Source organism: Rhipicephalus microplus, chromosome X, assembly GCF_043290135.1.
Source record: "Rhipicephalus microplus isolate Deutch F79 chromosome X, USDA_Rmic, whole genome shotgun sequence".
Classification (NCBI taxonomy): domain Eukaryota; kingdom Metazoa; phylum Arthropoda; class Arachnida; order Ixodida; family Ixodidae; genus Rhipicephalus; species Rhipicephalus microplus.
The window spans coordinates 466,372,146-466,394,790 of record NC_134710.1 but is presented as its reverse complement, the minus strand read 5'-3'; the positions used below and the strand labels follow the sequence as shown (position 1 = coordinate 466,394,790).

The following is a 22,645-nucleotide window of genomic DNA, read 5'->3' as shown; positions in this document are numbered from 1 at the left end:
TTTTCTGCAAGTGCACGGTCTCTGGGCCGATGGACGAAACTGCCAATGGTCTCGATGGACATTCTGTTTCGATGGACATTCAGTCTTGATTGGACATTCAGTCTCTGTTTGACATTCAGGCTCGTTGGACATTGTCTCACCCATCACGTGACCCACTAGACATTCCGTCTCGCTGGACATTCAGGCTCTGAATCATAACAAAGCAGGTACAGACACGTGACGCTGGCTACCTGTCGTGCCACCGGGACAAGGGGTACTGTTCTGGTTCCAAGGCGGAGACCGCCAGTTTCCAAAAGGACTTCAACTGCTCGCGTGCAGTTGACGCCGACTTAGAAGTCGGATCCCCCGGTGTGCTGAACAGTGTAAATTTCTTGGATGTCAACCAGTGCTTATATTGATTTGATGACTTCGTCCACCGATGTCCCTGGCGGAGTGCGAACATTAAAAAAATGTTCCTTCGGTGGGGGCATGGTGACTACCCGCGTGCGCCCTCGCACGGGAACTTGCTTGAGGGACCTGATGTTCTTGCGGTGCGTAATACAGTGATGAAACGCCTCACTTGCCTGTTTGTTCGCCCTTAATGGTACCCTGAACGGCACCAAAGTGGCCAAACGATGCTCCAAATGGCCGACCCCATCCGCAGCACCCACCAATATTCTTCAAGATTCGATCAGCGTACTTACTTGTGCAAATTTGAATAAAAAGCAATTATTGCGCATATCTGAGGCACCATAACAGCACGTCAATATTCTGTATGTGTGTCTCTTACCAGAAAAGGCATACGTAAATCTTTCTAAGGACCGTAGCATCTATCTCGTTGCGCTGACCATGCAAGGCTTGCACGAAAAGGCAAGTTTTTCCAACACTTTGCTAAGAACACACTGTGGTGGCACCTACCCGTCGCATTGCGTTCTACACTTTATCACCTTCGGGATGGGCGCGCAGGGTGCGTGCTTCGTTTTCCAAGACAACTGCCAAATAGCGCGCATGTCTCACGCGTGACGTGACTTGATGCTCGCGTTCGCCTCCGCTGCACGCTCGAGGCGCTCTAACGCAGCGCCTCCAGAATACCATTCACCAATTTTCTTGCGCAGAGCATCAAATAAACGTTTTATTCTTTCACTTCAGACGCAAGACTATCGTCTCTCGACGACGTTTGCAGTGTAACATGCAGATACGGGGCCAATTTCTACGACAGTTTGGCTGCCACCCCCAACTAGAAATAAATAGGCTTTTGCCTATACAAGCTGTCCTTGGTTTCATTGAGATATCAATTATATGGACACTCTTGGCTGGATTTCGCCGCCAGCGTCGGCGTCGATGTGGACGTTGGCATCGATGTCATGCACTGTATATCTATACGTATTTTTATATAAAAACGAACTTGGAAAGAAAAAAAAATCCAGAAAAAAAGACTCTGGCGAGCGGAATCGAACGTGGGACCTCCACGTCGCGAATGCGAGGCGTTTACCACTGAGCCACTGATAGGTTTTCTTTCTTTATTGCCTGTTTTCGGCTCACGTAAACAATACACATATTAACAGATAATTACACAACACAATCCAAAACATTGTAAAAACCGTGGCTCAAATGATGTGGTCACGCATCTGTTAAAATGTTTTTATCGTCGATAGTAATTCGACGCGCGGCACCCATTCTGGGGTGAATTCCTGCTACTTTTGTTCATCCGCAAAATTTCTTATATATTCTTTGAAGTACTGGGTGGGCGCTCGTGCATCTACATCAAAGTGCATGGCTGCCATCCTGGATTTCCAAATGCTATGAAGAGCCATAAGCATTATCATATCATATGGGGTACCATCGTCACTTTGTATTTGCAAATAGCGGATGCCATATGCATCAATGGGGAAATCTTTTTTGATCGTGCGCTGGAGCACGTCCCAAAGAAAGATAGCATCCCAGCAGTCAATGAATACATGCTCAATTGTCTCCTCCTTTCTGCATATTATGCAATGCGTGCCACCAGGAACGTAAAACCCCTTTGCAGCCATCAAGGTTTTGACGGTCAGCGTACCAGTATGTAATTTAAAAAAGAAAGTCTTAGCACCTGGCGATATTTTCATCGCCTTGACGCGCTTTAGTACAGTGTGGCCATGGCATACATTGTAAAGGGACCGATACAAAGGCACTGGTAAAAACACATCACATAGGTCCTTGTAAAACTTTCTTCGTCGGACTTGACTCAAGTATTCAAGTGAAAACCGCACTGACAGAAACCTACAAGAAAGTACAACTTCGTGGAGAAAGCCATAAACACTACCAGGTACGCTGCAGGTTGATACAACCATGTTAGGCAAGTGTTGCCCCAGGCGAAGTTGACAGACAGTGCGAAGGAATGGGTTGTCGACGTCTCTAAAGAAACAAAATCGATTGACTACCTGTCTTAAAAACAAATGCGACAAGCCCAGTCCTCCATTTCGCACTCGAAGGAATAAATTGGTCCGACTCGATCTTTCCCAAGACGATTCCCACACAAAGACAGCGAACACACGGGGAAATTTTTGGATGTTTACCCTTGAACAATGTAAGACTTGTAAGATATACCAAATTTTACTCACTAAGAATATGTTGCAAATTGTGGCTTTAGAAAACATAGACCAATTCCAGCCATTCCACTTGTTCACTCTTTCCCGCAGGTTATCCAGTACGAGACAGCGTCCAGACAGCGACTCCAGTACGAGTCGCTGTCTTTGTAGCATTCGAGGGGGGCACCCAAGTATTTCACCGGTGTCGTAACAAACCTTATGCTGGCAAAACTGTATGGGGTTTCTTCCCAGTCACCGTGCCAAAAGCCAAGGCATTTTCCCCAGTTTACAGCGCTGCCACTTGCAGCACAGAGGTTAGTAACGCATTTGACAGCATCTGCTATGCTGTCAGAGTCCGCGCAAAAAATGGCAATATCGTCCGCATAAGCCAACAGCCGGACTTCAACCTCGTGCAGCTTAAACCCACGGACACAGTCATTCTCTATGACACTCAAACAAAAGGACTCTATGTACAAACAAAACAATAATGGTGAGAGAGGACAACCCTGACGGACCGAACGCTTGACTGGGATGCGCTTCCCCACCACCTTGTTAACGATTAGCCGCGTTGAGCAGTCTCGGTACGCCATGACAACCACCTCTGATTATTTTCCCTAAATTCACATAATCTAGGATGCACAGCAGAATTTCATGAGGCACCCTGTCAAAAGCCTTCTCGAGGTCGATTTGCAGCATTGCGACTCGCGCACCAATAGCGTCGCAACATTCGAGGATGCTCCGGGCTGCGTGTATATTCGTGAGGATAGTTCGACCTTTAATGCCGCACGTCTGATGCGGCCCCACGAGCTCCGTAATGACTGTTTGCAACCTTTTAGCTAGGATTTTCATGAATATCTTGTAATCTCCATTAGTGAGGCAGATTGGGCGGTAAGAATTTACTTTGCGCAGTGCAACGGGGTCTTCCAATTTTGGTATAAGAACAGTGTGAGATGATGAAAAGGACGGGGGTAATATTTTCAGCTCGAATGCCTCATTATAAACGTCGGCTAAGACTGGTGTTATTTCAAACTTGAAACACTTATAAAAGGCGGAAGTCAGACCATCAGGGCCAGGCGATTTCCCGGGATGCATACTTTCAATAGCACTGTTAACTTCCTCTTCCGAAATGGGTTCCTCCAGTATTTCTTTTGTATTATTGTCAAGCTTTGGCATCAGCGGTAAAAAATCTTTTTTAAAGCGATCGACATCAACTGAGCTGGCGGCGAATAAACCCTTGAAGTGCTCAAAGAAAGCACGCTCGATAACATCTGCGACATCGCTGACTTCACCCTCGTGTTCAATTTCTGTTATCTGATTACGACGCGCATGCCACTTTTCTGAGCCCAACGCCCTTTTTGACGGTGCTTCTGCCATTATCAGTCGCTCGGCTCTTGCCCGAACCATAGCACCGCGGTATCTTTCGACATCGAACCGCTCAATTTTACTTTTCAACGCGCGAATATCTTCAAGAAACATGCCGGGCATTCTACATTCTTCGAGGAGCAATTTTTCCAGGCTTCTGCGCATTAGCTTTTCTTCTGCTCCTTTTTCTCTGCTTATAGCGCTCGAGCGTTCCAAAGCCTTCAATTTAACGACCTGCTTGAAGTTCTCCCATTTTTCTCTAAACTTATTTTTACTGCGAACTTTCATTTTTTCAACTTCCGTCATTACTTCCTCCATAAATTTTTCATCACTCAGCAGATTCGAATTCAATTTCCATAGTTGCCACTCGAAGGCCCTTTTCGTTTCTTTCGTGCTAGCTACTACAAAGCTAACCAAGCAGTAGTCACTAAATGAAACGGCGTTAACACGGTATGCCTTGCAAAGCGGTACCAATTCTACACTCACGTACGCCCTATCTAGTCGGGCATGGCTGGCTGCCTGAAAGTGGGTGTACTGCATAGTCCGGCCACCACCGAGACATTCAGCCACATCCTCCAAACCATGTTCTCTTACTGTATCGCTTAAGACAGCCGTACTTGCATCCCTGTAATGTCGTTCGCTAGTTTTGTCTTTGGCTGAAAGGACGCAGTTGAAATCGCCAATAATGATTAGGAGCCTATTACATTTGGTATACTGCTTTAGTTATTCGAAAAATATGCGTCTTTCGTCAGTGACAGTCGGTGCGTACAAGCATATTACGCGCCATTCCAATCCCGAAAACAAAAGATCACAAACAATGAGCCGACCAGACGGACATGACGTTGAGGCTTCTACTTTAGCACCCAGACTCTGTCTGATGAACAAAACGCAACCAGAAGAAGTCCCTATGGCATGGCTAACTATAACAGAATACCACGGCAAGAATTGGCGCACCATGCCCCCAGTTTCATCGTCGCCATGGACTTTAGTATCTTGGACTGCCAGTATGTCAAGGTCGAGGTCACTTACTAGCCGATAAAGCTGACATTGTTTTCTCCGTGAGGCCAGGCCACGCACATTTAAAGTGGCCACACGGATTGAATTTTCTATTTGCACCATTGTAAGGCTACGAAAAACCCAGGGGCATGGCGCTTACCTTACAACTGCAATTCCTTTCTGAACGCCTTGTCCCAGTACAGTCCTTAAGTTGGCGAAGGCGGCGTTTCCGCCGTCTTGCGCTCCGACGAAATGTTTGGCCATGGCCGGATGAGAGGCCGCCGAGCGGGAGTCGTTTTGGCGGGTGGTTCGTCCGGCGAGGCAGCAGTGGTGCCCTTGTCTTTTTTCCCTTCGTCACGGGGACGCTTTCCCGTCACAGTGCCACTGTCGCTTTCAATCCCAGTCATCGGTTCAGCCTCGGAGGGGGTCTCGTCTGCTGAGCCAAGACACGTGTCGCCGGTGCTGCTTGCATCCACCTTTTAACTGCTTTCTCCTACGCCTTCGTATGGAAGCCCGGCGTCGGGCTTACCTGGTGCTTAACACACGCCCTCTTCTTCATGGCATGACGACCCATCTTCCACAGCAGAGTTTGGGTTAACTCCTGCTGTTTCTTCCGAGTCTGCTTCGTCCATGAGGTGCTCCAGTGCATCACTTTCCTGCGCTGGTCCGGTCATACTGGCATATGTCTTCGCGCAGTCGTCGTCTTCGTGGCCGAAGCGGCGACAACGACTGCAGCGGGGTACTCGGCAGTCGCGACGTATGTGACCGGTACTCTTGCACCGTAGGCACAACGGTGCACGGCCCGGAACGACAACGAGAGTCAGCTCTCCGGCAATCTTGAGCTGGTGCGGAATGTCATCCACCTTGACGTCGGAGTGCAGCTTTAGTCCCACAGACCGCGTCGTTGAGCCCTTTTCTGTGATGCCCGGTGCTCGCCACTTCTCCCGTTTCACTTCGAACACTTTCCCATAGGGAGTCAAGGCAACACGCACGTCTTCGTCGGTCACGCCGTGCAGCAACCAGTGAAGCTTCAAGCGAACCTCGCGGTTATTTGGGTCAATGAGCAGACATGGGCGATCCTTTACCTTCACATCGATGGCGGAGAGCAACTTCCGAGCAGCCTCAGCACTCGTCAGTGTCACAGCCCATACGTGGTTCATTTGATACGCCCCCAACGCCAAAACGTCGTCGAGCGCACCAAGCTTGGCCAAAGTGTCCCGGTAATCTTCGACGCGGTAAGGCCGGGCTCTCGGATCACCATGCATGAAAACGGTATTCGCAGCGATGCGTCCGGAAGGCAGATTGGGCAGAATCACCTGATAATCGTCGGCTCTGGGCGCAAAAACCCTGTTACCGCGGCACATTCGGGCCGCTGATACCGCTCCGTCGGAGCCGAACATTCCGCGACCGTATCGCTCGAAAGCCGGAAGTGGAATGAGCCACTGATAGGTACCGCTTTGAACATTCAAACAGCAAGCTATTTATATCTATTTGGTGCACCGCGGCCAGCGCGTACGTCCTTGGGCCGATGACAACCGGACATAACACATATGAAAGTGGACTCTCAGACATCACTGCTTCATGCCCAATGTTGCCCATCTTTACTATGCAGCCACCAACACCAGTAGCAACCGAGCGAAAGTAGTAGGAGCCGTAGTAGCAACAATGGCCGTCGAACAATTTTCTGTCATCTCAGAGCCCATGGTTCTACTTGCTTGGTTCAACTGGGATCCGCCAAATGGCACTACCTTTCAAGCCGAAAAAAAAAAACCTTTGAACCACTTGCGCCTCTCCCCATGATAACGCCAGGCACTTGATTTCTCCTATAAATTAAGCAGATGTGGACAAGCAGAATTTTATTTTGTGGTTTGATGCATGGAAAGCTTTTTTATTGCAGCTAGTTTGATTACTCGTGATTTATTGTAATCGGACGCTTTCACTTCATCGGTATTATTTCGCAATGGTGCCAGTCGTGGCGCACGTCGTGTGGTACATCTCGCTTAATGTTTTGCTAATTAAGGCACTGCTGTTGACAATATTGCCATTTTACACAGTGTTATACATTGAGCTCGAAGGGTCAATGAGAGTATACTTTAAAACGGTTCTGCAGCCACTTTTCAGTCCAATTATCAAATAGCTGCATTAGGGTAATTCACTGCCGCACAAACGGACTGCTGCAAAACATTTAAAAACAAGGAGGCAGGAAGCTACACATATTCAATGGGATGCATCAAGCCTTGAGCACTTCTGTTTTTGTTTCTTTGAAAAGATGGCTTATTTTCAATGTGATGGCAACCGTGTGCACGGTAACATGGCAGCATGCGCAATGTCTGTGGTAAATATGCAGCTCACTATGCTCTAATCAGCCAATGGCCATGGAGATTAGGTTTATAGAGCCATAATTTCGGTTTTTGGTGCCATTATTGGTCAAGGGTACAGAGGAAATTTTTTAACTGACTTTGGTAATTATTTGTCAATTAAAGGCACCATGATACACTATAATGTCCAACTCACGTGTTCTCAAAGTCTCCAGCACAAATCATCAGCATTTTCTAACCAAGCTCAAAAGGTTTGTAGAGTTGCTTTAATTAAAATACATGCCATAGTGGACGTCTTCAGATCAGTTTATGTTGATGGTGCGAGTGGCAAGTGAATGTGGTAACTCGACCCAAGTCAGCTGAAGACCCTCTCGGCTGCTATAGGTAAAAATGGCGTGTTGAAAATAATTAGGGGCGTCTCTGCTGGCGACATTAAATGAGTGATTCCGCGCCCCACGATCTTCAGCCTGACGCCTCGACTCGAACACACCCACGATAGATTCGACTGCTCAGGGTTCATTACCATTAGGTTCGTACTAATTGGGAAGTTTAGGTCCGAAGCAAATAGTGATTTTTGTCAAACAAGTTCGAATGGAATTCCAATAGTACATTACACATATTACAAAGAAATATAGACAAGAACGCAATGTGCATGGTATATTTTAAAAATTGAAAGAAGGCGTGTGCAAAGGCCATTCTTTTTTATTCATTGGAAATGGAAACAGCTTTGAATAGTAGCAGAACTCTATGTTTTGCATAATGAAAGTGATAAGCTGTAATTCATGGTACGCTTTAAAATTGAAGCAAATGAGCCGTACTTTAAATGAGGCAGTATGGTCACTTGACCTCAACATGAAGCTTTGCAGCAGTGTGAACTTTCATTCGATAAGTGTTTTCATAATTTGCACCCCTTCGATTCTTTGAAAGTATCGTTATGAAGGGTTACATGTGAACTAATATAGACTAAAATAGATGTTTTCACCGTTTGCACGCAGTGAAACCACCCTTATAGTGGCCTACACGTGGTCTAATATAGTACATCCATTCGTTTATTTGGAGAAATGTTCGACAATGTAAAATTGAATCAAAGTGCTTTCGAATACAGTAATATTCATTCAAATATTCGAAGCCTTCAAATATTTGCACAACCCTAATTAACACGTGCCTAAATCAGAGTAAATGGTCATTATTGTGTTTTGCCCCCATCAAGAATCACGCCACGGCTAGGAATAGAATACACATATTTGAGCTTAGTACTGTCCAAACTCGTTAGTATGTATCTCTTTCAAGCGTACTAATGGTTGAAACGTAGTTGCGACAAATCCCCGACCAAGTCTGTAAGCAACTAATGCATTTGTGGGCCGCTTAAGCCGTAGCGTTCGGCCCATGCCTACCTGTTACTGTGTACTTACTGTGTACCGCGATAACATTTTGCACCAGAAAATTTTACTGCGCTGCTAAACTTGCAGACGTCACAATGTGCCATGAACAGTTTTCCGTCATGTTTATAAGTGCGGTGCTTAACCGACCAGTTATGACTTCCACGCGGTTGTGGCAATGACTTTGCGGGTAATCATCGGGGAAAGAAAAGAAGACGAGGTGGCGACCACGAACAAATGCGCCGGTATGACTTGTCGTGAAAAGCCTGATGACACATCACAGTAAGCCGTGGATGATCCACGGTTATCTTCTCGGCAGTGACTATGGTGACGGGGCCCGTCAACGCACTACTATCGTTAGAGTGAGGCGGCCCGTCAGCGTATCGTAATTCTGACTACAGTGAATGGGCCGGTCGGCGCACTACTATAGTTAATATTAGGGGGCCCGTCAGCGTAACGTAATTGTGATTACGGTCCCCGTAGTAAAAACGTAACAGTGACGGGGCCCGCCATAATAGCGATGCCGCTATAGCAACGGGCCCCGTCATCGTAAAGCAATGACTACACTGAGGGGGCCTGTCACCGTAGTGTAATGAAAAAAAATGAGGGGGCGGGGGGCGTTTCCGTAAATTCGTAGTCGTTTTAGACGCCGCCGCCTAGCTGTTCTGGTGGCACAGTAGGGGATGCGATTGCGCCGCAGGTCGTCAGTTCGAATTCCAATTTGTTATTTCATTTTTCATTATAACATGTGAATATTGACGTTACTGCTTTCAAGAATTTGTGATTTTGCTTTTTGCAAAAAAAAAAAAATCACGACGCTTTTTGTGCCAGTTGTTAGGCCTACCACATTGATTTCTCGAGGCACAGTGAGTACACCAGGCCCGTAACTAGGGGGGGGGGGGGGAGTTTGAGGGGGTTCTGACCCCCCCCCCCCCGAAATTTTTTTGATGCTTTAATTTTTCGGGTGATACTAAAATATTTACACGTCTTCACATCGACCACCAGCTGCCAAAGTTACACTGCAACTTTCCTGGCATTGCTTCCCTTTTCTTCCTTTCTTCAAACCTACCCTTTTATCAGAACACCTCAGCGCTCCCTCCCCCGCACGCGCACCTGCCCTATTTGTACAGCTTTGCACTTCGCCCTCGCGTTCTTTCGAGTCTTTTTTTTTTTTCGTCTTTCACACCGTAGCAGCTCCTTTATTGATTCCAGATGCTTTCCTTGTGCATTGCCGCTGGAGAAGTTATCCGTCTGTGCGGACCGCACGTGTCGACTTTGGGTTCCTACGAAAAGCGCGTCTACTTCTGTGAAGGTAAACAGTTCGACAGCAACGGCAACACCAACACGACGTGCGCAAGTTTGCCAGGGAACTAAACCCCTAAGCGGAAAAACTCAGCGGCGCATTCCGAGGACGCAGGCTGCAGGGCAAACTTTTCTCAAACTGTAGTCCTCGCCACCGAAACGAATCATCGAAGATGACATCTACTGAAAGACTGGCATATCCGAGCAACTTCGAACAACCTTAACCACACGCAAGGAAATCTACCTCTTCTGTACACAGAAGGTATATGCGCCTCCCCAGAAAGCGCACAAAGTGAGGATACAGCCGGCACACAATCCGGCACCAGGGGTCAACTTTCACAGGAGAAAAAAAAAAAAAACGCCGCCAAGCTGGGCTGCGCATGGGAGTACAGAGGCTGACGTCACAGCCTACAAAGTGCAATTTTGGGGGGTCACGGCTATTTAATTAGCGCAGCCCAGACAGAATTATGCAGGCACCCAGGGAGCCGTCTGTGAAAAGGTGACTTTTTCACAGGAACGGAGCAACACCTACTTTCTGGACTGTACCACGGGAGTGCAAATGTCTCGGCAGTGCATTCTTGGGGGTCCACGTATATTAAGGGGAGTATGCAGTGCCCATGGAGTCTTCTGTGAAAAGGTCTTTAAGTATCGTTAATCCAGTTTGCTGCAGCTGGAGTACAATATGGGCCTGCATGCACACCAGCTGTAGCGGCGTTCAGAAAACACATGCGCCCCGCGGGAGCCGGCGCGTTCATCACACGTCTACATTCTAGCCACTGTAAAGTGGATAAGAGAGGAAGAAAACATCGCCCGCCGTTCACGCCAGGCAGTCGAAGCAGTCGCAAACGTCTTTTTGGAGCCACTGGCCACTTCTGTGTGCGTGCACAGGATTGCGGCAGCAAAATGAAAAGACACTCTGCAACAACGAAGCAAAGGAGTCTTGCGTCTTACTTCAAGAAAGTTCGAACCGATGAAGCGGACGGAGAAGAACCGCATCCTTCTAAGGATAAAACTTCGCCCTCCTCAGCACTGGTGGAAAGCCAAGCGCGTCCGAACTTCTGTAGCGACTCAGGAGAATGCACAGGTTTATATGAATGCATCGGTTTATATGGATGCACAGGAGAATGCACCGGTTTATACGGTTGTTTTGCGAGTTACAAACAAAGTAAAGCACGTCAAAAATTTCGAGTATCAACTAAGTTCCACTGCGTTAGCTACCGTTAACAGATGTAAATACTCAGGAGTAACAATATCTGAAGACCTGAACTGGACCCAATATATCAGTAATATTTGCTCTACTGCTGAAAAGAAGTTATGGTTCTTACGTCGCAAATTAAAACTGGCTCCAGCCCCCGTAAAGTTAACAGCGTACTTAACAATAGTAAGGCCTACACTGGAATACGCAAGCATCATATGGGACCATTATCAAAAAGGATTAATTAAAAACATCGAGCGGGTACAAAGAAGGACGGCTAGATTTATTCTTTCAAAATATTCTCGTAAAGATTCTGTAACACAGATGCTGCAAGAATTAAATTTACAGCCCCTCGTGGACCGCCGTCGCATAGCCAGACTTAAATTCTTGTTTCTGCTTTCCCAAAATACATTTAACTTTGATGCAGAGCAGTACCTGATTCCCCGTCAAGTGCGGAGCCTACGAAGTGACCACCTCAGAAAATATCTAGTTCCTCAATGTCGTGTGAACACATATGCATACTCTTTTTTCCCTAGAACAATAAAAGACTGGAATGTATTACCCGATGCTATACGTGACTCTCAAACTGCAGAACATATTGAAAACAATGTTACGAAATATTTTCTAAGTGAATCTCCGTAAATGGTGATTGCTGTTTTTGGTGTGTGTGTCTGTCATCTTTTGACTATGAATCTATTTGCTGTAACTTGTCTCAAGTACGTTGTAGGATGTAATATTGGGAGTGTATTTTGTGATGTATGTGATGTAGCGTGTAAGTCGTAGAACGTATTATAGTGATGTATTCCTTTTGTATCGGCTATGCATTTCTTTTTTACGCATGACATGACGGTTGTTATGTCAGTTTTTTACCCCACCCCTGTAACGGCCCAGTCGGCCAACAGTACCTGGAAATAATAATAATAATAATAATAATAATAATAATAACAATAATAATAATAATAATAATAATAATAATAATAATAATAATATGAATCACCTGAGAACGAACACAAGCAGGACACCCATGCGCCGCCGGAAAATGATGGTGGCCGCAGACTCGCAGTGCAACTCCACGTGATCTTTGTTCTACAGTCAACGCTGGGCAAAGTGACGCCTTTTACCACTGGGCAATGCCCAAGGAAGGTGAGTGGCATGGCACCTACACATTCTGGTTCGCCTCCCCTTTGTGCGACGAGTGCGAATATTTTTGACTTGGGACTGTTTGTCTCGAAAAGCAATAATGTAAATAATCCAGAGACGATGGAGAAGCTGCTGCTCAATCCGTGGACCCCTCCGGCTAACTATGATTATCCAGCCACAGGGAAAAGGAATCTGAAGTTCCAACCTCACTGGGTAGATCGTTACCCATGGCTTGTTTATTCAGAGAAGCTTCAAGGAGCGTTATGCAAATATTGCGTAGTCTTCGCAAGCGAGTGTGCAGGAAAAGGGGAGCACCAGCGCTTGGGCTGTTTTGTAACTAAGGAGTTCACCAATTACAAGAAAGCTATGGACGCCTTTAAAAGCCACGCATCCAGCAGTTATCACGCCATGTAAACAACGCTATCGGAGAACTTTTTAGCAGTCCGGTACCACTCACAGCATGACATCTTAACACATTTTGACCACGGCCTTAAAAAGCAGGCGGAAGAAAACCGCAAGAACTCGCTGCCAATAATAGAAACAATCCTTTTCTGTGGCAGGCAAGAAGTACCGCTTCGCGGCACAGACGACTCTGGTCCGATAAATATGTCTGAAGTGCTGCCATTAAAAAAATGATGGAAATTTCCGCGCACTGCTTAGATTGAGAGCAAAATGTGGAGATGCCGCCTTGAGAGCTCACATGCAAACATCTCCGGCGAATGCGCTGTACACGAGCCCAAAAATTCAAAATGAGTTGATCACCCTCTGTGGTAAAATCATACAAAGAAAGATAGTGGAAAACGTCAACTCAGGTTCGTGTTTTTCAGTTGTAGCTGACGAGGCCACTGATATATCTCGCACCGCCCACATTTCCCTATGTGTAAGGTACGTTGGACACGACACGTCGGGAGTGCCCATTCTTAAAGAAGATTTTGTCGATTTCGTTCCCGTGTACGATCTCACTGGCAAGGCGCTGGCGAGCACAATCCTGAACAGCCTTAGAGGTCATGGCTTTGACCTGAACCTACTTTGCGGGCAAGGATACGACGGCGCGGCATCAATGAGCGACCACCTTAACGGTGTTCAAGCCTTCATTCGTCAAACAGCGCCCAAAGCGTTGTACGTGCATTGTAGCGCCCACTCGTTGAACCTTGCTCTGCTTCACGCATGCAAACTCCCCAGCATCCGCAACTGTTTGGAAACTGTATCCTCAACCTGTACGTCTGTGAGAGCTTCGCCACAGAAGACGAACCAACTGCGAGACAAAGTAGAAGATTTAACACAAGAAAAAGAAAATCAGTTCTCTCCTTTTGCCAAACAAGGTGGGTAGAGAGTCACGATGCACTTCAGCGTTTCCTTGAACTGTACGTGCTTATTGTACAATTCCTCGAATATTTGGAAGAAGAGGCCGCGTCATCTGATACTTCATCAAAAGCTTCTCAACTGCTCAGTGCCATTACGAAGCCCGAGTTTGTTGTTTCGCTTCAGATCTGTAGCGACCTCTTCTCTTTGACACTGCCACTTTGCAAGTTTCTTCAAAAAATTGACTGTGACTTGGCTCAAGCGTGCGATCACGTAAAGAATGTTATAGACGTTCTTTCCACAAAAAGGGCTAGTGCGGAAACGGAATTCAATAAGATTTTTCCGAAGTCGCTCTCTTTGCTGAAGATCACAAATGTAGATATGGCCCTATACCACGCATCACTGGAAGGCAGATGCAAAGAAGCAACGTACCTTCTGCTACTTCCGAAAAGTACTACCAGAAGAATGTGTATTTGCCTTTGCTGGCTGACTTCGAAAATCAATTAAGAGACCGGTTCGATGCCCATAAGAGGGTCGTGGTTGGCCTTGACATGCTGCTGCCGGAATTCTGCGCATCGGCTAGCCTTTCTGATATTGATGATGCAGTGCAGTTTTACCTTGACGACATTCCTTCGGCTAATGTCATCGAAGCAGAGTTCACACTGTGGGTGAACAAATGCTGCCAGATCGAAGAAAAGAATCGCCCAGCTTGTGCTTTACAGGCCTTAGAGATGTGCAACCGCGACTTTTTTCCGAACATCCATAGGCTACTTTCTATCCTGGCGACTTTACCCGTGTCGACGTCTACACCGGAACGGACTTTTTCCACAATGAGAAGGCTGAAGAGCTACCTTCGAAATCATATGAACAACGACAGATTGGCCGGACTAGCACTGCTCAGCATCCATCGAGAACTTCATGTGACCCCAGAACAAGTCCTCACAGAATTTTGCAAGTTGCCGAGAAGGAAAAACTTCCTCGTTTAAACTTCCCTCCATGTTTCAAGAGTCGATTAAAAGCTAAACCCAGCTAGCCCAAGCTTCAACCCTTCTATCCTTTCGCAATTACGAGGAAAGTATCCAGCAAGCAGAAGTGCGAACGGTAACAAGAAGATCGGAATGTCGGGCGACTTGTTTGTTTGCTTGCATACATGTTGTCACGGACTGCCATTTTTGCGACCCGGCGTAACGGCAAATTGACGGGCGCCGCACTCCCCCGCTGACCGGTGGAACCGTTCGCTCATGAAAAGACTGGCCTTTAGTGCAGGGAAGTACTGAATGGGGTGTTCTTCTTCAAACGTTAGTCGCCGATGTTTGATCCTTTGTACCTACGGCGGCGTCGGCAGGGTCGTCAAAGGCCGCGATGCACCCCGAACTAGCTGTAGACTGCAAGACACACCAGCTGAAACCAAGGAAACTGACCATTCCCACGGGCAAAACTGCTTGTGGACAAGCCGTATGAGAGAACCCCAACAGGTTTTCACTCTCGCTCAGTTGAGGACCCTCTCCTAATTAAAAAGAGACGTGGTTATTATATTTTTAGGGCGGAGTTTCTAACAATGAAACGTGCATGAGTGGGCCCATGTAGAGGTCTCTTTTCCCCCAGGACGAGAATCAGGGGACACGGAGGTCAATTTAAGAGCATAATTTCGCCTTGCTAAGCAGTCTAGTTGCTGACCAACATGGTGTAGAAGGAGATCAAGAAGTATCCCTTAAGTGGTTGTGGCTCCGTGTCGGCTGGCCACCTAAACTTAGCCATTCGTCTAGTTGTGACGCGAAATTAACGTCTGTAACGTAGGCATCGGTACTTGAATCTCGAGTAAGCTCAACCTGCCCGAGATCGGCTTCAAGCACTAGCCTCCCGGAAACACCAGCGCTGCAACACTGCCGACATCGCAGTTGTGCCAGAACTCTCTGACTTCTCGCATCCGATCGTCGTGGACTCAACGTTGCCGGTCATCAGAGGTATCCCTTCACCTGTTTATACCTTCGGACTTTCTCATCTGTAGTTTTATTGTTGGTTAGTTTTTTGTAGTTTGTAATACTTCTCTCTTGTAAGCTGATTTATTGATTTTATATGTATTTTGTTAGTTGGTATTAAGTGTTGTACTAGATTCCTCTGCAATATTCCTAGATTCCTCTGCAGTGCTGCGATATCACTAGAGTTTTGTTTTCCCCACATACGTCTCTGATCTCTTCACTGTCTCTGCTTACGTACAGAACGACCTAACCTGCTTCCATTCCCGTCGCCGACTTCGCGCTGGCGACGCTAGAGTGGCAGCTTGTAACACATACATACCGTTTTTGTACCGCGGTTACATTGTGTTACTTCATCAGGAGCCGTTGGTCGCGGCCCCGGCTTTGGTGGTGCTATTGTCCAAACTTATTTCTTGCTTTAACCAGAACTAGAGGTTGACATACCAATTTCTTTATTTGGGTACAAATAATTGAAAAGTACCATCTAATTATTACAAGTAAGCGATGTACTTGTTTTATTCATGAAAATAAGCCAGTATAAATCTTAAAAAATGGCAGCCGTTCTACACGCAACCCCCCCCCCCCCCCCCCCGGAAAAAATTCCTGGGTACGGCTCTGGTAGAAAACATCGACGCTGCTAGAGGCACGTTCATTCTTGCACATTCGTTTCATCGACTCCGTCACACCTTGTCCCAAGCCCGCAGTCGCACCATGCCAACACTTGCAAATTAAAGCACCGAGACGATCGGTCACGGCCATGACTTCGGCATGCTCGCATTTTAACGCGGAAGACGCTTCACTCCCGCAGGATAGCGCCGTCTCAGTATGGAAATACGGCTACAGAGAACACACTACCATGCGAGTATCTGAAGCACCAAAGAGAGCTCGAATATTTATCTACGTTTGCATAGCAATAGCACACATTCGTGGACGAAAGCGACGTGCATATCCGCTTGTTCGAAAGAGCCAATTCTGTCCCATGAATAAGTCTGTCTGTGCGATTTCAGGCGAAGTAGGCCCGAAGTCGGAGCTAAATGTATTGTAGTAATGTGTATTGTGGTTTTGGGACTTACTGAAACATATTATCCAACTACACAGCCCTCGAGTTGGAACACATTCTATGTTTACGTCCACAACATTAAGCTTCAACCCATATGTCGCCTTTATACAGCGACACGATAAATACACGCAACGGATTGATTTGTAAACATGGCATCATGTGCAACATTTATTAGTTGGACCTAAAGTATCAATGCAAAGGAACAGAAACCCCGCCGAGGGTGGTTGTTCAATGCGATAATAAAGTTAAGTCGCACGCATACAACGGAATCTGCTCGCCCAGCGCAGTATCGGTCGGAAATCATCGGGGAAGGTCTTCATTTCACGTTGGACAAAAACAGTTGATAGGTAAATCCCCGACGAATGAACATGATTATCATTTTAAAAAAGTAACAGTATACTTGAAAAAACACTGAGGGAAAATAAAGAGCGCGATTCACACCGAAGTCGGACACCAACGACACTGAGCCACGAAATCTACATGGTAGGGCTGTCGCATACAGTGACATTATTTTCTTGCAGCATTACTTAGAAAAAAGGGGAAAAAGTAAGACATTCGAGAACGGGAATTCGTACCGACGACCTGCGTCTCGACCGCTTCTCCAACTGTGCGTAAAGCCACTACGCCACCAGAACAGCTAGACAGGGGTGTTGTTTTGTGCTATGCTGGGTACTTATGAACAATGCCCATAGGCCAGTTCTGAGCGGTAAAAAAACATGCTTCGTTTATTGAGTGCTTGTATTTAAAGGTAGTAAGAAAAAGAGTGTTGAAGACTGTAGAGTGTGCACGGCGATAAGTGCCGGCATCGAGGGCAACCTCACAGGTTTTGATTGCCATATTTATACACCTTGATTCATTTGGAATAGTTTAAACACAAAACAAAACAATAAAAATTGGATGAGTGGTAACTCGTTACGAGCGCCGCACGAAGTTATCACCATACGGGGGCTTTTTGTCTAGCTATTCCAGGGGCTTTCTGTCTCGCGTAGATCTTCTAAGCCCCTGGGCTGCCATGTTCGTTCCTGCCTGTGGCATTTGACCTCGGCTAGGGTCCTCATTGTCAGATGCTTCATCGGATGCATCGTCCTCAGAAGTACTAATAAATGGCTCTCTCGTTGCCAACAGATGCTGTTGGTTTCGTCGAATCACACTGTCCTTTTCTGTCTTTACCACGTAGGACCTAGGCCGTGCGCCGCTGATTACTCTTCCTTTGGTTTTCCATGAGTCTCCCTTGACACGTACGGTGTGCCCTTTCTGCAAAGCCTGAAGACGTGTCAACATTGTCGTCGCCCGCTGATGCTTTTTCACCCGCTGGCTTGTTGTCTCGTTAAAGTCGGGTGCATATTCATAGGCCTTGAAGCAGCTGGCCTAGGGATCGACCATCATCCAAAGAACTGAATCTGTAAACAAGTAATATGAGCCAAACATCATTCTTTCTATTGGTTGTTTCCTTCAGAATTCTTTTAACGACTTGTACATCTATTTCTGCTAAGCAATTGGAGCGCGGAAATATAGGACTTTAATTGGTGTGTTTGAAGTCGTATCTTTTTGCTAATATCGAGAATTCTTGACGGGTAAATTGAAGCCCTCCGTCAGTGAAAACGTCAATTGGATTGCCATACCTTGCAAATATTGTTCTTAACTTGTCAATGACTGCAGCATGCAACAACATGTCATGCAAAATTTGCGTTTCTGGAAAATTTGACAGAGCATCATATGCGCGGAGATAGGAGCTCCCGGCGTACTCAAACAGGTCTACGCCAACTGTGTCCCACGCGTGCTTTGGAACACGGCGAAGCATAAGAGGCTCACTTTGCTGTTTGTAGCAGTACTTTCTGCACACAGCGCAAGTGCTCACGACGTTTTCAATATCAGCATTCACGCCTGGCAGAGGAAAACTAAGAGCAAGTGCAATGTTGGGCCCGTGGTGGAAGACTGTCTTCGTGGAACAACCTGGTCGAAACCTACACTGAGGTACTTTGGAATGCGACTAGGCCTACGCTGGTAACAAGGAGGAAGTTGCCTAGAAAAAAGCGGGACATCCTGGTACTAGGCGACTGCCAGGTACCCGAAGAGCACCTTCGAGTTCTTCAAATGGGACCCAAGTTTTGCCCAGCATCTACCCCTGACGGATTTTAGAAGCTTGCCTTGACACGGTCAGTAGCACAGAGAGTTCGGGAAGCGGACAGTTTGCATTGTGTTAAGGAATGTGTTTCAACGGTGTCCAAAAAGAATGCGAGGGCAGGTGTACACTGTAGACTGGGCCCGATTCTTTCGTTCTTTGTGTCTAATAGCATGAGGCTTGTTACTGCTGATAAGGAAGGATGTTTTGTTGTTCTCTCTCAAGAACAATACTTATCTAAGGCGTCTCCAGCCATTAGGAAAAACTTTAAAGAAGTTTCTAATAAACCAGTTGAAGTTAAGAAGCGAGCCATCGCTTTGCTGGAAGCTAACGACTTGTGCCGACTTGCATCTTCAGTTAAGAAAGCGAAAAAAATAAAATCGCATTAGAACCATTTTTTCAGCAAAAACCCATAAACCAGACATCCCCTTTCGAACAATTATTACGGAACGAAGCACATGGCAGCATGAAGTCTCAACGTATACCTCCAGTTTCACTTGTCCGCCTTGAATTTTCAGGACCCTTTTCTTGTAAAGGGTTCTGACCAGGTTGTTGACTTCTTAGCAACCAAAAAATTGTCTAACTGCAGTGGTTTTAGTATCGACGTTGTCGATTTGTTTTATTTGGTTCCTCACCCTGAACTCATGAAGATGCATCACGCAGGAAAATGACGAACTTTCATTCATAAACAAATGTAGGATGTCGGTTGAGAGCTTCATGGAACTACTCTTTTTTTTATGTGAATTCTACTCTTGTATTATGGGGCAATAAGTATTACGTGCAAAAGTCTGGCATTTGTATCGGCTCTCGTGTAGCACCGGTCCTGTGCGATATATTCTTAAGTTATTTTGATAGGGCTTTGCAAACGGCACTAAGCAGCCTCGTAATTATTGTCTTCAGATATGTGGACGATTACCTTGTGCTCGTTCATTCACCTTCCTTGGATAAAAACCGGGACAAGATTATTGAAACCTTCGAAAAAACTGAATTCAGGAACAGCGCAACCTACAAGTAGTTACTTCGTAACTACGGAAGCGAAAAAAACAAGGACAGAAAAGAGCGCTGACTTTCAACACAGATTTAATATCGGAGTGATGTACATATATAGGCGAAAATTGAGAAAAAATGGGCATGCGTAGAAGCGTGCAGGAACAAACTGCGATACACTGTCAGCAAAACTCTTGTCTCCCGTTGAAAGGGCGGAGAAAACAAATGCATATGTAACTTAAAAAAGATCAAGATACGCAATCTCCTTTTTCAACAATGCAACCGATGGGCAACTTACACATTTACCGTCAAACTTGTTTATTTGATAAGCTTCAATTATCTCACGCGTGGCCTGTGAGTTGTGCTTGCCTAATACCTCGCAACGCTCAAAAACTGGCACGCAGCCGCAGTCGCTTCATAACTTCGAAAAAAAAAAATGGGCATGGTTTACGTTTCACGCACGAGGTTCCCCATGATAAGATATTGCAATGTCTAGATCTTGAGTTATCTTTTCGCGCAAATCATCTATGCTGGTCCTACTCTCCCCGTTCAAAGAAACCAATCTTGGACTACTCTTCTTCGCATTCTAAAGTAGTAAAATCGGGTATTGCAATTAACCTTCTCAATTCAGCTGTAACAAAATCATGTTTCCACAAAATGGCGCGTGTTTTTTCTAATCAAATAACTAGGTTGCGAGAGGCAGACTTTCCGTCCAATGTCCTCATTTTCGCCGCTCAGAAGGTACTGCGTATGAGGAAAGGGAAGGGATGCCCCTTAAAGGAGGCAGATAAACGACGTAAGTTTGCGGTAGTCCCATATGTGCACGAATTTTCGCATAAGATAAAAAATGTGCAAAAAAATTCAACCTCGACGTTGTGTTTTCCGCACGTGGAAAACTGCAGCAAATGTGTTCTAGAATTGAATTACAAAGCAGAATGAAAGCAGGTCTTGTGAAGAAAGATTGTGGTGTCAAGCATGTCAATTCCTTCACCAAATGTCGATCTAATGTCGTTTACTGTATCCCACTGTCTTGCGGCAGGTTATACAATGGGCAGACTGGGCGCTGCTTGAATATTCGCCTGCGAGAACACTACAACGCGCTGAAATCAGCCCCGGGTTTACATTTATCCGCCCATTGCAAAAAGTGTGGCTGCTTACCTCATTTTTTGTGCACGTCTATTTTGTACAGCCATCATGACACGAAAACTAGAGAGATTGCGGAAGCCTTTTTTATTAAAAAGAAGATTGATAGTTGTGTTAGTTCACCGTCTATATCAATGTTAGATTGTGAAATATCGTTTCTGGACCACACCTGATAAAGGTGGAACCTTCTCCCCAGTTGTTTCCCTTTCTCATCTTTCTGGTATATAACTTCTCTGAATAAACTGAGTTTCAGTCTGCGCTTGTTTGTCTCTTCTCTTGTGTCCCGTTGGTTTGCGCTTCCAATTATTCCGTTATGAATTGTCTGGCTTCGCTAACGAGTGAAAAAACTGCTTACTGCATGCACTTCTACATCTTCGTTGTCCTCGCCTGTGCCAGTGTTGTCGACTCGAGCGCGAGACAAAATGTCTGCCAGCACCAGCTTTTAGCTTTTTCTCAGAATGAAAATCAGGTCAAAATTACATTTGAGCAAGCGAAAAAAAAAACATGGCCTTAAAACACGGCCCACCCATTAGACGAGCGTCTCCCATTCTATGCGACTACTGCATCCACATTCTCCTGGTGGATAAGATAGGTGGTTTAATGGTTCTACAGAGCTAAAATATTTTAAAATCAAAGTCGAGAGAAGTGATTTCTGCAGTCGATTCTCACTCCGATGTTTCATTGAGTAAACAGAAGTCTAATGCAAAAAAACTGTGTGACAAGCTTAACCTTTCCGATCAGGTTAAAGTGATCGATAAGAGCAAGAACAATTTTTCAAATGTCTTTTTTTTAGGGCAAAAATGCACAAAGTCTACGCATCTTTTCGGGCCATTGTATATAAATTTGAATCGGCGTAATCTCAAGATTTTAGTGACAGATGACCGTTTTATTGAGACTAATACTTACCAGGCTTTAGGCGTCTTGGCCACTTTCACTGAGAAGTGCTTTCAGGATTTATCGATTAGTATTGAAGATCTTTTTAGTCCTTTTCGTCATAATCTAAGCCTTAAGCGTGTTGAGCATTTTATTGACAAACACAGCTTCGTTGATTTCCAAAACTCTGTGAAGATTTTTACTGGTGGTGTCTTGCAACGTTTAGGCTTTTATTAGCCGTCTACCTATGTAATGTTTGAAAGGATCCCACACCTGCAGAAGCAAGGCGTATGCACTCATTCCTGCATTGCTCGGTTCTTAGAGACCACTTTCTTGCTCATTTCAGTAGTCAGATGAACGGCTCGCTTACCAATAAAAATGTTCTTAGCATATTCTGATATGTGGACAATTACATGATATTTTTCAATTGAGTAGCAATGCCAAGCAGAGGGCTACTTGACGTGCTTTTCAATGTGATGAGCCCATTAGACTAACCCATGAACTCCTGATAAATTATCAAATTAGATTTTTAGATATCTGGTTTCGTTTTACAGGTGTTAGCGGCTGCTGGTGCTATGAACCACGCACTAACAAACCACTCCTATTTTTCAAGTCCGCCCACTCTAAGCTTGTTAAACGAGATATTACCACGTTGTGCCTCAAGAGTGCTCTGGGAAAATCTTCCCCACACTGCACTTCTGAAGCATTTGAGCGTCAAGCTAAAAGGCTGACAGGTGCTGGGAATATCGAGCCACTCCTCGTTTCAATTGCAGAGAGCCTGCTCCAAGAAGGTGCGCCACCACACGCAAAATTGTGAAGCCATCACACCGCGCTGGCAGGAGGTAGCGTTGATACCTTATATGCACAAGTTGTCGCCCAACATGAAAAAGGTGACTCAGTAGTAAGACGTGAAACTCGTATTTTCAGCACCAAATAGGTTTTCT

At 45.8% G+C, this 22,645-nt stretch overlaps 1 protein-coding gene across 3 annotated transcripts in view; it reads right to left on the bottom strand.

Moving 5' to 3' along the window:
* LOC119161675 (THAP domain-containing protein 1-like) overlaps nucleotides 1-22,645 on the bottom strand; it is an 89,126-nt gene that overhangs the window by 44,516 nt on the left and 21,965 nt on the right. Inside the window, exon 3 of one of the 3 annotated variants that reach the window (XM_075880734.1) lies at nucleotides 16,713-17,976. The exons of the other annotated variants lie outside the window; for them this stretch is intronic. Coding sequence (XP_075736849.1) covers nucleotides 17,959-17,976 — 18 coding nt within the window. The 3' untranslated portion in view covers nucleotides 16,713-17,958. Of the gene's footprint in view, nucleotides 1-16,712; nucleotides 17,977-22,645 lie in introns of those variants that run through there. 3 annotated transcript variants of the gene reach the window in all.